The 16,621-nt window shown below is 50.7% G+C and overlaps 2 protein-coding genes across 14 annotated transcripts in view; both read right to left on the bottom strand.

The window, feature by feature from the left end:
- Positions 1-11,766, bottom strand: part of GNAS (GNAS complex locus) — a 54,025-nt gene extending 42,259 nt beyond the window's left edge. For 4 of the 8 annotated variants that reach the window (XM_044927799.1, XM_044927800.1, XM_044927801.1 and 1 more), the window contains exons 1-3: positions 9,792-11,766; positions 9,446-9,527; positions 3,952-4,019 (exon numbers count right to left, since the gene is read on the bottom strand). In XM_044927799.1, coding sequence (XP_044783734.1) covers positions 3,952-4,019; positions 9,446-9,527; positions 9,792-11,751 — 2,110 coding nt within the window. In that variant the 5' untranslated portion in view covers positions 11,752-11,766. The remainder of the gene's footprint in view (positions 1-3,951; positions 4,020-9,445; positions 9,528-9,791) is intronic. The other 4 variants (XM_006049040.3, XM_006049041.3, XM_025263756.2 and 1 more) reach the window with 1 other exon arrangement.
- Positions 1-16,621, bottom strand: part of LOC112577614 (neuroendocrine secretory protein 55) — a 60,011-nt gene that overhangs the window by 35,071 nt on the left and 8,319 nt on the right. For 2 of the 6 annotated variants that reach the window (XM_044927811.1, XM_044927810.1), the window contains one exon: positions 3,952-4,019. The exons of the other annotated variants lie outside the window; for them this stretch is intronic. The gene's annotated coding sequence lies outside the window, so the exon portion shown is untranslated. Of the gene's footprint in view, positions 1-3,951; positions 4,020-16,621 lie in introns of those variants that run through there. 6 annotated transcript variants of the gene reach the window in all.

The raw sequence follows: 16,621 nt of genomic DNA, 5'->3' as shown, positions 1-16,621 counted from the left end.
AATTCCAAGTTCGCTAAGGAAAATGAAAAAAAAAAATTCTTAAAAAATAATAAATCTCAAATGAATCTGTAATAGCTCTTTTGGAAGACGAGAAGGGGGCAAACATGTAAGTGTTTTAGGCTCAAAATATAATAAAGAAGCAAAAAGTCTCCTTCCATAAGGGTTAATTGGGCGGGGAGGGGGGCTGGTTAGGTGCAAGCTGGGGGTTGCTAGGCCACTATTTAAAAATAAAATGACTTATTCAACTATACTTGAGTAAAAAAATAATCTGTAAAAAATTTTAAAAATCACTTAGTCCTGTTATGATTATTCCAAGATATTGGTTATAGAATCTGCCCTAGCAATGGGGGTATGGACGGGTGGGTGCATCTACCATCTTACCAAAAACCAAGTGCAACTCTTGAACAGGAAACGTCCTTGGGTTCTCACTTCTGTTGGCACAAGTGTGTCTTATTTCTAAAAGATCTTATTTTACCTTCATCAGTACAGTCATTCAGAGGCATTCCTTCCACTGCCCCCTACCCACCCCTAAACTTCCTGCCTTGAAATCTCAAGTCCTAACGGTTAGGGGTCACCCCCATGCAGTGGGCTGGTTCCCATAGGGCTAGGACTACAGTGACCCAGCTAGCAGGGCTTACACCCTATGGCTACAGTGCACACATTACCAATCACAGGCTCTGCTTGTGTTTTTTTTGTGGGACACATGCAGGTGGGGCCCCAGCCACCTAGAGCTGTTATGTGACCAGCAGCCATCTGAGTACCAGTCCTTACTATCCTGACCATACTCCTGTCTGATGCAGAGTGAATCAATTTATGCACATCAGATAGGGAGAATCCCATCCCCTGCCTGCTTCAGACAGAAGCCCCTAAAGAACCCCTAAGTGGTAGATGAGATCATTGAAGGGTTAAAATCTATTTATGCCCTGATCTACTATTGATTAGCTACAGACTGACTTGCGTAATCAGCAATCTTAGACCGATTCATTATTTCCTTCCCTGGAATAATTTCCTTTTCTCTTCCATTTAGGGTCATCTAGTGAACCTCCGGAGGTCACCTTCTTCTCTGAGATTTTTTGGAAATCAGTTCTACCGGAGAATGTAGGATCACCGAGACTGGAATTAACATTTCTGAGTGGTTACTAGTAACTGAAGTTAGCAACTTTTTCTCTGAAGATAATAGGTTTCTTTTTAAGGTGGTCAGGTTATGATCTGTATGAGCTCTGCCTTTCCTAGGATTTGATGTTGATGTGAAGGCAGTGGTTCTCAACTGGGGGTGATTTCTGCTCCCCCGCTTCCAGGGGACACTTGGCAATGATTGGAGGCAGTTCTGGATGTCACACTGTGTGTATGTGGTGGTGGTGGTGTGTGTGTGTGTGTGTATGTGTCTGTGTGTGTCTGTAAATGTGTGTATGTTTGTGTGTATTGTGTATATGTATGTATGTGTGGGCTTCCCTGGTAGCTCAGCGGTTAAAGCGTCTGCCTGCAATGCTGGAGACCCGGGTTCAATCCCTTGGTTGGGAAGATCCCCTGGAGAAGGTGTGTATGTTAGTGTATATATATGTATGCATGTATGTATATGTGTGTGTTTGTGTGTATCCGTGTACGTTTGTATACATGTATATAGTGTATATGTGTGTACATTTGTGTTTGTGTGTATATGTATGCATGTGTCTGTGTGCATGTTTGTATATGTGTACGTTCATGTATGTGTGTTTGCGTGTATGTGTATGTTTGCGTGTATGTGTGTACGTTTATGTGTCTGTGTGCATGTGTATTGTGTGTGTGTATGTGTATGTATTTTTGTGTATGTGTGTGTGTATTGTGTGTATGTGTGTATTGTGTGTATGTGTGTGTTACTGGCATCTAGTAGGCAGAGGTTAGAGATGCTCCCACACATTCTACATTGCACAGGTTGGTCTCCATGGCAACATGTCAGTGGTCTGCCTATGGAGGACCCCTCTGTTATACAGAGTCCCCTGAAAATGCTAAAATCCCAGCAGAGAGCCAGCAAGGAGAAATCACAGTTTAAGAATAAGAGACTAGGTTTGACCAAAGCTCCAGGGCCTTACCAACCAAAGGGGTTTTGACCAGAACCTGGGCTTTGTCCTGGGGTGGGGCTGCAGGGAAGAGGGACCCTCCTCTGTCTTGGCTGGCTCTCCTCTTCCCCTCTCGCTGTCACTACAGATGCGACACCTTTCTTCTGCCTGTACCACCTCACCATCTAGTGGTCACCTGAAATACCAACTCACTCCCACCATCTCTTGGCCCTTCTAGAGTCAGTCAGTAAAAAAATAATTCATATTTGGGGGTGAGCAGTGGGTGGAAGGACCCCTGAATGACATATATGATTTTATGAATAAGTTAATGAAGTAGACTGTGGGCCTCCTAGACCTATCCAGAGAGCAGTGATTGAGAATTAACACGGACACTTTCTATAACTTCAGAAACTACAAAGGCCAAAAAGACTTAGGAGGTACCTTACGGAACCGCAGATAAACAAGCAGCATCTTCTTAAAAGGGAGTGTCCACGTGCCCCAGCAATTTCAGTGGCTGTGTACCTCATAAGTGACATGGCCTATTTCAACAGGTTGGTTTGTTTTCTTTTTCAGATGGACCAGTTAGTTACTTGCATGGCTAAAGAAACGGAGGCCCAGGCTTGTGGTCCCCCAGGTCAGTGGGGCCTGGATGGAGACTTGCTGAGATGCAAGACCTCGCTCTGTATCCTTCAGCAGAGCCCTGGCAAGCAGCCTGTCTTGGCCGTGGACTACATTACAGTGTCTGCTTTTAGTCTGTGTGCCTCATCACAGGAATTACTGTTTCTTTTAAAAAATCCCACAGCTATAAACTTACCTGAATGAAGGTTCCCTGTAAAAAAAATATATATATACACATATATATGTGTATATATATATCTTCACAGTCATTTGCAAATTAGCAATCAGTTTGAGGCAAGGCACAACTGCTCAGAGAGGAAAGAGAAGTGAGGTGCTCTGGTCTTTTGATCAAAGGGGAGAGGCGAGAGCTGGATAAATCAAGTTCTTTTTCCCTTAGAAGAATTGGCGCTGTGTGCTGATATGGAGGTTGGGAAAGCTTGTCTGTGGCGCGCCTTCAAAAGTGAGTACGAGAGTTCCCTTTCCATTATCAACTCATTAAGGGAAGTTTAAGGTACTCACTCTGTCCTACACACCAAGTGTGTGTGACAACTTCAGAAACATTGACTGACTCATAATAAATTTGGGATCCGATAACAATTTATGCCTTTATACCTCCCTCCTCGCCCCAATTTGAATCATTAAGAAACGTTCAGTAAGATCTCATGTTCAAGTTCTGTGGGCAGAACTCCACGAGTCAAAAGGCTTGAGAATTCTCCTGAGGTTTAACAAATTACCCTGCAGTGCATTCTTCCTCTAAGGCAGGATGGCAGCGCATGCTCCCTTACGTTCACTGCTCTGTCACAGATCAGTCCCCTAATGTCCTTCTCTGTTACAGCCCCCAGTTGCTGCCTGGGTGAAAGTACTCCAGGAATTCTGATTGGAGGGGGCCGCGCCTCTCAAGGGTTTGCTGTTTGTCAGAGACCACAGCGTCTCAGGTCTCAGCTGAGCATGTCATCAACAACCAGGAAAAGTCAAACGTGGGTATTTTTGTGTGTTGTTCCCTACCTCATTCTCGGAGGGTCTTCTCATCTTCCATTCCCAGTGGCTGGCCTTCTTCTCCATCTGGCTGTCGGAAGGAAAACTAGAGACAATCTTTTTTTTTTTTGGCATGTGTAATAAGCACAGAGCAATCAGTGCTCAGGACCCCGGGCTCAACCACAGTAGTGATGTGATTTATAGATAAGGGCTAATAAAGAGGAGGAGGTGGGGGGGTGGCAGCGGGGGATCCGAGAGGGGAGTAGGTAATGCTTTCTCAGGACAGGTGAAAAATAAGCTCCCACCTCATCTTGTCACTCACCTAACAGTGACTCCACACCATCATAAATGTGTCGGTCTACTGCTTGGGTTGACTCTTGTTTATAAAACCTGTATAAAGAGTGTATTCAGAAATGTTGAGATGGGAAAGACAGGATGGGTGCCTAGGATTTTTAGAATTTGTAAGTCTCACAGGGAATACCGTAAACAAAGAAAACAACCAGTGACTTCCCTGGTGGTTCAGTGGTTAAGACTCTGTGTTGCCAATGCAGGGGGTGTAGAGCCGATCCCTGGTAGGGGAACTAAGATCCCACAAGCCAAGATATGAAACAAGCAAGCAAATAAAAACCCTCACTTGGACCAAGGAGAGAAAAATCCAGGAAGACAAGTAGATTCCTAAAAATAATGGCTGCCATTTATTGGACACTTATATGTGCCAAGCACTTAGTTAAAGGCTCCTCTCAGTTTTTAGTACCTGATGCCCATTTTAGACAATGAAGGAAAAGGACACATCCTTCTCTGATTCTTCTGGAAACACCCCTCCCCTCCCTTTTCACAGGCTCCTTGGCCTACGCCAATGGTCAGTTTGTATCTGGGGCTTCCCATTAGCCTTCCCCAGTTCTATAAAGGCCACTTGGACTAGTTGACCCTTTAGAGGAATCCCAAAGAGAGACCCTGGCCCGACTTTCACCATCTTATGCCCTGCGTGACCATGGGCCAGAACAGGAATCAGATGGAACAAAGACTCTTTCAGTCTAATTCAATGAAATCTGTTGAGGTTAGTGTTAACAGGGCCAGAGTCTGAGTTCCTCTTCTTGGGGGGGCCACCAGGGCTGGTCAGGGTTAATTAGGCTGACCAGTGCTTGCAGTTTCCTCCTTAACTAACTTTTTTCATTGTTAGTGGGGACCCTGTCACATCAATTGGCCCTGCCCTTTCTACTTTGAAAATCCCTACACTTTCAGTGGAATTAGATTTTGAAATGGACAATGGGCATGTTAATTTCACATTCCATTAGGAAGGCCAAGAGGCACAAGGTGAGCTGGGATGAACCCCACCTCTGACACAGGTTAAAGAACCCAAGAAGTGTAGAGGACAGTCTGCTTTTGCAATCTACACATCTTCCCAAAATCACTTCATGGGGAGGGATTTGGAGGGTCACAGTTCTGCTGGGGGTGAGAGGTACGTTTCATATGGTGGGGAAATTGACTCTAAAAAGATTCGTGGTTGATATGGAGAATTTCAAATCTAGTCAGTTAGGTTACCTTCTCTAAAAAAGATTTCTTTTTTTCTTTTTTGCTTAATATCAACCTTCCTCCATAAAAGTCAAAGGTGATTTCTAAGATTATGCACTGACTCTCACTAAGAAGGAATTAACCCTGACTAAAAGGAAGGAATACTTTTTAAAAAATAATCACTATGAAGAATATTGAGCAAGAGTTATTTTAATAGGGTCATTAGATCCAGGCCAGGAGATTCTAAACAAGTCTCTTACACTGGAACACTAAAAATGGAGGGGGCTAGGCATAAAAGCAACTATTTTTAAATGACGATGATGATATATATATATATATATATTTTTTTTTTTTTTTAATAGAAACCTGAGTAAAGAGAAAAACTTTAGACCTCGCTAACGAATACTTCTGGGGAATTTTTAAAAGACTTTAAGGAAAACCTGCTTTTAAAAAAAGAAGTCCAACAAACAAACTAAGGCAGTGGTGTTGGCAGATGGGTTACAACAAATGTGGAAACAAAATACCACCAGAACAGTGACAGGTATTCCAGAAATGGGGAGGCTCACGTTTCACGGACACACAGTGGACATTTATAAGCCGGGATCTGTCTGGTTCTGGCTATAATTCAGGAAGCAGAAGACTGCTGGACACCTGTCATCCGACAAGGGAATTAGGGAACACACAGCACAGTTACAAAACGACGCCTTGTAGCACCGCATTTTGGGGACAAGCAGTGAATTAGAAACTTCAGACTCCCTCACTGATCTTGCAGAGTTGAGCAAAAGTACCTGACATTTAATCACTAGGCTTTTGGTTTATTTGCCTATGAAATGGGGTCCCATCACATTTTTATTGCCCAAGACTGTTGCAAAAGACAAATGTGACTGGATGAAAGGCATTTAAAAAATACAGTAAGAATGTGCTATCATTATGTGTAATCATTTCTATTACAGGTTACTAATAACTCTGAAGGCAGTGAAGCTGTTCCTTTCAAGCTGGGGGTGGGGAAGTGAGGAGGTGGGAGGAATAAACAAAAAAGTGACAAACCTTATTTTTTTTTTTTTTTTGCTTAATACCAGTTTTCCAAGGTATCTGTAATGTACGCAAATGATAAAAATTAACATAGCTATATAGGAAAATGGTTTTATTTGAAGGAGAATCTGTAGGAAATTGGATTTTAAAAGGCAAGGAAGAGATTTTTGGCCTGATAAGCCATGACTTTCTCACTGCAGCAAATGACTCCGTGGAGGCATTTTGAATAAGGAAAAAAGGGCTGAACTGAAAAAGGAAAAAAAAAAAAAAAGGAAAGGGGTACTATAGCAGGATGAGATGCAGCCCTCACTGTTGTGCTTGGTGGCATAAATGATCATACAATTGAGACTCGCTGTATAAATAAACCGTCATGGCAGAACAGCCATTATTATATATATAGCATTTACCTGCACAATTTTAATAAATATAGTAGCTACTAAGAAATTCTAACCTAGCAGTCCCTTCAATTCTTAAAGGAAAATGACAGAATCACCCAAATTAGGTTTCCAAAAAACATGTTTAAGCCACTGAAATTACTCAGAAAGGCAACAGAAATGTGGAAATAAACCTACCATTTGATACTGTTGAGTAAGAAATGGGCTTCACTTTTTTTTAGCTATTCTAGAATTTCAGTCATGTTATCGACTATCTAACCATTTGTCTTTTTAAGATTCTCTATAATGTGTTTAAGCTGTTTGGGCAATAAAAATGGGGAAGCTATATACACAGAAATGCACACACATTGTTAAAGCAACAGTTGAATCTGTATGTCACAAATTATTAAAAAGATAGTCATTTGGTCTACATTTTCAGGGGTGGGCATGTATGGATGTTTTATGTGTTAGGATTTAAGTATTAGTGAAAACGTTTGTCCTAGATGTACATGGGTCTTCTGCCTGCCTTCTGTCCCCGTCCCCAATCAGTCATTCAGATCCAGTGGGGTACCTCTCTCGTCACTTCAGCAAAAAACAAAACAAAACAAAATCTTATCAGATCGCAGCCTGGCTCAACGAGCCACATGGACACGGCAGGCAACCTGACTTTCTGAATTCAGGTTTTCCTGATAGACAGGGCTCAAGGCTCACTGGACTACACTGCATGCAAAGGTGCTCGACCTGGGGCGTAGGGCCAGGGTGATGCAGGTGAGCCCAGCTAATCTTCTTTATAAGGTGAATTTTCTCCCCTGCATCAAAATAAGAGTAAGCAAGGGAAACTTCGAATGTTCTTAAGGCTCAGCCTCAGACATGGACTGTTTGCTGCAGGGTAGATGTTTGTATAACCTATGGCATAAGCCTCCAGTCTTGATTTAAGTGGATGATGCTCCCCACCCTAAAGCCCCAGAATAGGGGATTCCGGGAATGGAGCAAAGGAGAATTTAGTGAAGATCTGCTTGAAAGATTTTTACAAATGAGGCAACTGAGGCTGCAGCATATGAGGGACACTGCCAATTAGGCATCAAGTGCAAACTGTGCCTTGGCTCTCCTGTCTGCCCCCAATTATGGCTCCTCCCCCATCACAGGTGTGCTACCCAGTGCTATGTTTGGAATGTTGACATGGAACTGTTGTGGCAAAATCAGCTGTCCGCAGGAGAACACCACACTGTCATTTGAGGCTCTGGGCCTTTAGTTCAGTTAGGGCATCTGAAGTGTAAAACTACCTCCCTCCTGGATGTTTTTGAGGGAAATGATGCTGTCCTTATTTCCCTGGGTGGGCATGAATAAAATGACCATCACATTTAAAACTGTGACTTGTGAGAAGCACACATCACAATAGCACACAGTTATATGGCACATTACAAAATATTTAACAAATGTAGCACAGCCTGAAAAATTGTAACCTTGAAATTCCTCGAGAGGGTTAGAGAATAAGCAAAATAAAGAAATTAGGATTGTGGAGTTTCACTTTTGAAATCTTCACTTAAGCCACACATTCAGATCTTTGCTAATTGCTGCTCTGATTAACTGTGGCACAGGAATCAAGACCCAGATTTGAGCTAAGGAGAATCTAGGGGAGGGGGAAGGAGGGAGGGGGACTGGGCGGGGCCAGGGAAGGACTGGGGAGATGCAGCAGAGGGTCTTGTTGTGGGGGGGAGGAGGAGGCTATTGGAAAGGTGAGGGGAGGAGGAGGGCGGAGGCCAGGGCCATCAACGGTATCCTCCCAATGGAATTATTAACAGATCTTTTAATGTTTTTGTATCCCAAGCTCATATGCAGAGGGTCTTACCTTTGAGCCCCTCTGCCCCCAGCTAAAGCTGCTTGAAAAAATTCACATGTAAACATTTACATGTCTCACAGTTTTTTTACATTTTACCCACACACTTAAAATACACTGGAAGCATGTTTTAAAAAGTTTTATTTTAATAGCATTTCAAACACAAGATGGGCATTCAACTCCCAACGCATAACCTCTCTCTTAGAACCAAGCCCCTCCTACTGTATTTGGTAAAAGGGTAAAGGATTGGCTTACCTCAGGCTCTTCCCTAGGTTAAAAAAAAAATGATTTCATAGTTCTTAAACATAGCCACGCCCATCCCCTGGAACCAGTCCCGGTGTGGTTTGTAGGGTTTTTTTTTTTTGCCTCTCCTCCCTTCATCCCCCACCAGGTAAGCTGAATGTGTGCAGAATACCAAATTTTTGCGCGCAGCCCCGGACGCCCCAGATACCTGCGTGTCTGGTTTTTCAACCGTAAAGGCGGGAGGGTTTGGCGAACGAATAAGAAGTGAGGAAACGCTTAGCGCAAAAGGGAAAAAAGAGAGAAAGACAGACAGAAAATAGGTTATGGAGGCCGCCCAGAGGCGGCCCCCGCCCCCAGCTCAGCTAGCGGCCCCACATCCTCCCGGGCGTCTCCCGCTACTTTCTCAGGCTTTTCGCGCCGCCAGTTTCGCGCCGCCCGCTGCAGAGCGCCAGCGCCAGCACACAGGTACAGCCGGAGTGTTGTGTGTTCACGGAAAGTTTTTGCCCGGGCAATGGCGCAAAACACAAGACAGCCCATTCCCCGGTACAAGTACACAGTCGGCGGGTAATTTGGAGGGTGCCAGGGATGGGGGTTGGAGAACATTTGAGGATACCATGCACAGGCGGACACAATGTGGACACCAATGCACACCCACAACAAGCTGTCTGATACCGGGAAGCTGAGCCGGGCGAGGCAGGGACGCACGTTCTCCATCAACCCCCAACCCACCGACGGCCCCAGCCAGCCAGCATGAGCGACCCCTGAGCGCCCCCCCCACCCCCCCACCCCACCGCCCCGCCCCGCAGTTCCTGGCTCACCTGAAGCCCCCGCCTTTCTTGCCGTCCCCCACCCCACGACTCGGCGACGTGGTCTTACGATCGCTGGCACTGGTTTGTCCAGCTGGAAACGACCCTCAAGTGTTGTATCGTGTCATGTTTATCCCCCAAAGGGCACACACTCCCCCACCCAAGCCCACCCAAGATCCCTCCCGCTCCCAGGGCAAAGTTAGGGCCCCGTGCTGGAACTTTCTGGCAGGTTCTTCCCGCCTCGGCCCAGACACCCCCCTCCCGCCGCCAGGCCCGGAGGCCCATCGGGCAGCCCTGCCACCCGCTCCCGGGGTTCCAGGGTGGCCCTGCTCCCCACGGGCAAAGTCCGCCGCATTACCTAGAAACAGCATGCGGTGCGTACGCGAGTTGTCCATCTTGTTCTGGAGTTGCTTGTTGGTGAACTGGCTGTGTCTCTTCTCGGACCACTTCTGGCCACGCTTCCCCGCGTTTTCCTTGCGGTCCTGTCTGCGCTTCTCCGCCAAGGCAACCTTCTTGACCTTGGGGCTGAAGGCGCCTCTGAACTGGGGGCTCTCGGATCCGAAGACGCAGCCTCGGAAGGCCCGGACGAGGAAGTTGGGGAGCAAGTTGCTCCGGGGCTTTCGGCGGCGGCGGTTTTGCTTGGACGAAAACCAGCGGCGGCATCCGAAGGTCCCATCGTCGGATTCGTCTTCGCTGTCGCTGCTGACGGATATCTGATCGTCGTAGAGGTAGCAGCAGCTGGGCTCTGACCTGCCCCGCCAGGCAAATGCGCGCGGAGGCTGCGGAACAGGCGGATCGGCAGCCTGGATCTCCGGGCTGGGGGGTCTAAGGAAACTGATCTCGGGTCGGGCTCCCGAGGTGGGCTTTGCCCAGGTAATAGGAGTGGCCCGGGAGACGGAGGCTGCCCGGGGGACAGTGGCTGCCCGGGGGACAGTGGCTGCCCGGGGGACAGGAGCCGCCCGGCCAACAGGGGCTCCCCTGGTGACAAGAGCGGCCGGGGCTGCCCCAGCGGCAGGAGCGGCTGGGGCGGCAGGAGCGGCTGGGGTGGCAGGAGCGGCTGGGGCGGCAGGAGCGGCTGGGGCTGCTCCGGCGGCAGGGGGTTCTGGAGCAGCCGAGGCTGCCTCGGCGGCTGGAGCGGCCAGTGCTGCCTCGGCGGCGGCGGCAGGGGCTCCGTCCCCGGGATCGGGGACCTTGCCTCCCTCCGCGGCTGTGGTGGCTGAGCCTCCCTCCATCTCGGCTGCTTCTCCCTCGGCTGGGGGTCTCTCTCCCTCTGCTTGCTCTCTCTCAACGGGAGCTCCGGAGACCTCGATGCGCAGATCATCAAGCGCGACTGGGGGGCTGTCCATGTCGCCGGGAGCGTCATCGACCCCAACGGGGGCGCTGCCAACCTCGCGCGGGGGTCTGGAGACCTCCATCGGGGGGCTGTCTCCCGCGAAGTGTGGAAGAGGTCTGACAGCCTCTCGAGATGGGCTGCCGATGATGCCGGGGACCCAGAGGGGGGGCTCGTTCGCGGCGGGAGTGAGGAGGATCGCACTCGAGACCGCGACTGTCGTGATCTGGTTGCCCCCACCGCCGTCGATCTGTGGGATAGCTCGGGGGAGCCCAGGAGGTGGGCTGTCGTCCCCCAAGGCTGCTCCATCAAACTCGAATGGCAGATCCTCCTCGAGGGGAGGGCTGCATCCTCCTCTGATGCCTGCGTTTTCAGCTCTGATGGCTCGGGGCTCCTCGGGAGGAGCCCTGAAGACCACCGAACCTGGGCCTCCTGGAGCAAGGTCTGAGACCTGCAAGGGAGGTTGGTTCTCTCCCTGGTCTGGCTGCTCAAACTCAAAAGGCATAGCTTCTTCTGGTGGAGGGCTGTAGCTTCCCAGGCTTGGAACGGCCTCAGGGGAGGCTCCGGGCTCCATGACCGGTGGGCTGAAGGCCTCAAGGCCTGCACCGGTCCCAGTGGTGTCTCCAGGATGCTCCAGGGTAGGCCAGAAGCTTCCCAAGCTGGCCTGCTCGACCTCGAAGGGCATGGCTTCCTCGGGAGGTGGGCTGTACCCTCCATGGGCTCCAGCTTCCTTGATGGCCTGGCCGAGGTCCTGGAAGTTGGGTCTGGAGACCTCTGGGGGTCCACAGGCTTCGCCTTCAGTCTCGATGGGGATGGGCTCGCTGTGAGGCGGTGGGGTCTCCATCTCTTCGGCTGGGCCAGGCCCAGCACCGGGGGCAGCTGCCCCTGGGGCCTCCAAAGGTGGTTGCTCGGGCTGTTCCCCGAGTTCAGGGGGGTTATTGCGTTGTCCTGACATATTATTGCCGTCGAGGCAGTTGCGCACGCCCATAACACGGTGGCGGCTTCTTAAAATAAACTTGGGGCCCCGTGAGACGGAGCACCCAACCGAACTAGGGTGAAAAAAATATTTTCAAAAAATTTAAATCAAAGTACCAGCTGGAAAGTTCTCCGACCTCACTTTCCAACCCTAGTGAGGTCTAGGGGTTCAGGGGTTCAAGGCCTTGAACCCCAGACCATGGCAAAAACAAGTCTATTTTTGCTGGTTGAGTCTTGGCTCCTTTCTGATCACTTTTTATCCCCTCAGGTTGCCCCTGTCCCCCCCCCCCACCACCACCACCTTTGGCCTTACTTGTCCCCTCCTTTCTCTTTTGCTCAGTCCCAGGCCAGCCCCGCCTGCTTGGATCAGAGGAGCGCGCCGATTCGGTCCGAAAATCGCTCGTCGTGCTCTTTTTCGGCCACCAGAGGACGCAGGTTCAGTGTCGAGATGGCTCTGGGAGCCGGCGCCAGGCTCCGGGAGCCCCAGACTTTGGGTAAGGGGGCTGATGCGCGCAGGCCTCGCAGGGACGTTTTGGCTCCTTCCAGTCCTCTCCCTGACTGATTTGGAGTGTTTCTCCTCTCTTCTCCCCTGGTCAGAGAGAGCGCTCTCCTGCGTTGCAGGACACGTGACGCAAGACGTGGGCCCCGGGCTGCGGGAGCGCAGGAGCTGAACCCCTCCCTCCCAGACCCAACAGACTCTCCTCGGGGGGAGGGGGGACTGCAGGAGTGTTTCGTAACCCCAAACTACCCCTGAACCCCTGAGCCGCAGCCCCCAGCCCTGAGCATCCTCAGATCCTAAGTCCCGAGTCTGGAGCGCAAGGCTTCGGGCGCGTGCGAAGGGGGTGCAGGAGCGCGCGGGGATGCGACAGGTGGTCGTGAGCCCACCGGCGGAGCAGACAAGTGGCGAGGGGAAAGGGGCTGACGAGTGTGAGCATGCAATTTGTTTTTAAAATGTGTTGGGGGTACTTTACATCGCTTCTACGGCTTTTGTTTGCCGGTTGCCGAGGCTGGCTCCTATAAATTAGCACATCAATGTCCCCCATCCCCACCACATTCTGGGGTCTCTGCAGTGGCCTAGGGTGACGCAGGCAGGGTTCTTCCCCGTTCATGGGGACGACGATAAATACAAGGGAGTAAGAGGGTCTTGGGTATCTACTACCAAGACCCTCCAAGCGGTAGCTGCCGCGGCACGGAACTGGGGGTTGCGGGACGCACACAGGGACCCCACAGACTGAAGGCCCCAGAGTTCCAGAGGTCCTGTTGTTCTGGGAAAGGGCTAAATGGAATTTCAGTTGAGATTTATGGCCGGTTTAAGGTGGTCTCGGAGACTGAAAAACCCCGTGCGCACCGAGCCCAAAGATACAAACCGTGCCGTGCGGGCAGCTGCGACCGCTGTGCGCTTGTTCCCCGCTTCGGGCACCGGCTGCGGGGTTGATCTGTCAGCTCCTCTGGCCCCTCTCCAGCCCCCTTCAAGTTCTTCTCGTCTCGCTATGGGTCCCCCAGAACAGCTGCTTTACTTTTCGAATGCCTGAGCCCGCTGAGGCGGCACTAAGTCCGGCCACAAACCCGGCACTCGCCCGGCTTGAGCTCCCATCGCCGTCGCTGTAGTGCGTGGTGGGCTCAGAGCCGGCAGGGATAAATGCCAACACCACCTGGGTGGGCTTGGCGTGTGCATTTACACAGATCAAGGTTTGGGGGTTTGCGGAGGGATTTGAGCCCCAGGAAAAATATGCTGCGTGTGGTTCACGTAAGACCCGGGACTCAAGCATCATATCTGTCTCGCCAGTGGGTGACATGGACCCATGAGCCACTTTTAGGTGGAAGGTAGCTGGGCAAGAAGGAGGTGATCACTTGGCCTTAGGGCGTGGGGAGGGATGGCGGGGTACGTGCAAGGTGGGCTGCGGCAAGCGGGGCGCATCGCTTAGATCGCATCGCCTGGATCGCTGTATCTACGAGCCACAGTCAGGCGAACCACGTACGCACACACACTCCCACCTCGCTAAACCTAATACATCCCTCTTTGAACGAGGGGGTCAGAGCCACCGCGCATCACTGCCCCCGTAAACCACCACCCATGCGGATGAGCTGTGCCGAGGAAAACTGACAAAGTCGGACCCCGGGTAATGTTTGGAGCCCCCCACCCCCACCCCAAGGGCGTATCATCTCAGCTCTTCGGGTCAACACACTTCCAAGTACCAACACTGAACTTTGGTCCAAACTTTGGACAACTACCCCCACACGTAACAGCTCAACCTTTTGAGCGTCCACGGAATGTGCCAACTGGGTCGCAACAGTCAACTCACTCCCCTCCGACCCCAGCGCTGGGTCAGCCATTGGGCTGGGGTCACGCCAATCAAGGCTGCCTAGCGAATGAGCGGGGGGCGTCAGACCGGAAACCGGATATGAGTGGGAGGTCCAATAGGGGGCGCCGCGTTGGAACGCCCTAAGAGGTTGTGCCGCTGGGGTGGTTAGGAGCGGTTGGTGGGCGGGCGTATGGCGGCCAGGCCTGGGCCGCCACGAGGCCGGCTGGCGCTGTGGGGTCACTTCCTGATGCCCCAGGTCACCGAGGCTGAAAGGGGAGGTGAGGTCTCTCAGGGAGGAGCCCTCGTTCTCGCTGATGGCGGTGGGCAAACCCCTAAGAGGAATCCGCTGCCAGGGCGAGGCGAGGAGGAGGCGAAGGGCCTGCAGGTAGAGGGCCAAGACCCTGAGGAGAGGGGGCTCACTGCCCTGATGCAGAGGAACGGCCCCAGATGGATAAGGAGTTGAGGTCGTGGGGATGCTGAGCCCTGCCGAAGTGGAAGGTCAGTAGGCGTCGCGGTTTGGAGCCTCAAGGAGGCCGCGATGGGGGCCCTAAAGGGACGGTTTACACTCGCCAGGCCTCGCGCGCAGCCCACGTCACCGAGGCTCTTTCCTACAGCACCGTTCAACAGGAATGGGTGCAGAGAGTCTGTTCTGCATCCCCAGGAGCCTGTAGCACCTGGATTATTTGCCAGGAGAGCACACGCACTGATGGGATGAGGATCGGGCCGACAGTATCTTCCTTCCTAGAGGCTAAGCAACATAAAAATGAAAGAAAAGACCCCTCAACTGGGGCGGGGGCGGGGGGGGACCTTGATGGAGAAAATGGAGTTGCAGATGGGCCTCCACGGAGGGATGGATGGCTAGGCTGTGAGCAAAAGTCGGGGGATGGGAGACGTCGGCCTACCACGAACAAAGATCCAATAGTAAGAAACGTGGCACACGGCTGGATAAAGAGAACAGGTCACCCGGCTGGGCCTGGGGGAGCAGTGGGTGAGAGAGGCAGGGAATACTGATAGTGTTTCTCTGAGGATGCCATGGAATAGCAGGGCAAGCAGTTTGGAGGCTTCTTTGGTAGGAAATGGAACAGATATTGAACTTTTTTTTTTTTTTTAATCCTGCAAGTGAGGATTTGAGCCTTGTTTTAGGGCGGGATTGGGGAAGTGTGGAGGATGGCCCTGCCGAAGAGAACAAAGGAGGCCCTGGCCGGTCATGACCTTTAAGGGAGAGAGAAATAGGCACAGTGAAGGAGGCAAGAAGGCTGGAGGGAGGGACTCAGAGGGATCCCAGAGGACCCTCCAGCAACTCCCCGGTGCAACATGCAAGGGGCAGGGGAGCCCAGGTCTGGCACCTGGGATGGAGAAGTCAGGACCTGGAGAAAAGCTGGCATGGTTTTGGACCTGACAAAGGGGAGAAGGAGGTACAGTCTGGGTGGAGATTTCTTTCAGCCTATTATTTAGGAGGACGGGACCCCAAATTCAAAGTGACAGTTATCCTTATTAGGATATGAAATCACTCGATCAGATAAAATCTTCAATTTAGATCTTCAATCTAAATTTGGTGATAGACTCTCAAACACTTGGAGCACTGGAGAGAAAAAGGGGGGACATTACAGGAAAGAGTGTTGGGCCTAGGAAGGGCCAGGTGGGAGCACGCCAGAGGGAAGAATTTAAGAATTGGTCAGCATAGCTCGTCTAGATGGCGGTTTCTCTGCCTTTACACAAGTTGCCTTCTGGGGCCAGGGAGTTCTGTGCTGTGGGGGACTGTCCTGGGCACTGGAGGATGTCTAGGAGCATCCTTGGCCTCTACCCACTAGATGCCAGTAGCATCCCCTTCGTTGTAGCAACTAAAAATGTCTCTAAATTTTGCCAAGTGTCCTCTGGGAGGCAAAACCGCCCCCAGTTGAAACCACTGCTGTGTGCTGAGAAAGGACCCTTAGACTCAAGTAGCAATTCCCTTAATTTGAAGGTAAATTAGGATCAGGAAGAAAAGATTGCGGCATTTAATTCTAGTGTCTCCCTTTTGTCCACTCTTGTTTATTTCACTGTAGTGACTGGCTACCAGAATCTGAAAACCCCAAATCTCTTGGATGAGTGGGGATCAGAGCTGAAGCTTCACCACAAATCAGAAGTGGGATTTGAGAGACTAGCAGAAGGGTAGCCAGATGTTGGAAGAGCTGGCTAACCTGAAAGGCAGCTGGGTAGCCTCACCACAGGGACCCAAGAAACCCATATGGTAAGAGCTGGGGGTGATCAGCTGAGAGGGGCTAACTGGTGGCCACTCTGATTGGTGGGACTGTCTGGCGAGCCCATTCAGGGCTGGTGACCTTGTTGGCCAAGACAGAAACATGGCCTTGACCTGGATGGATGTGGCCAGAGGGCACAGTTTGTAAGATCTGCCATTATGATTTTATAATTGCAAAGTATCACCTTAGGCATCGATTTCCAATTCTGAATGGATTTCTATCAGGGAAAAGGTAAATATTTTTAGAAATGAGCACGAAGGAGGAAGGAACATTAGTTAATGGGTTCATGTAGCCCAGAAGAGGAAGGCAGAGACTAGGCAGGGTGCCTGAAGAAAGACTG

This window comes from Bubalus bubalis, chromosome 14 (genome assembly GCF_019923935.1).
Source record: "Bubalus bubalis isolate 160015118507 breed Murrah chromosome 14, NDDB_SH_1, whole genome shotgun sequence".
NCBI classification, from domain to species: Eukaryota; Metazoa; Chordata; class Mammalia; order Artiodactyla; family Bovidae; genus Bubalus; species Bubalus bubalis.
This window is presented reverse-complemented; position numbering and strand designations above follow the sequence as displayed.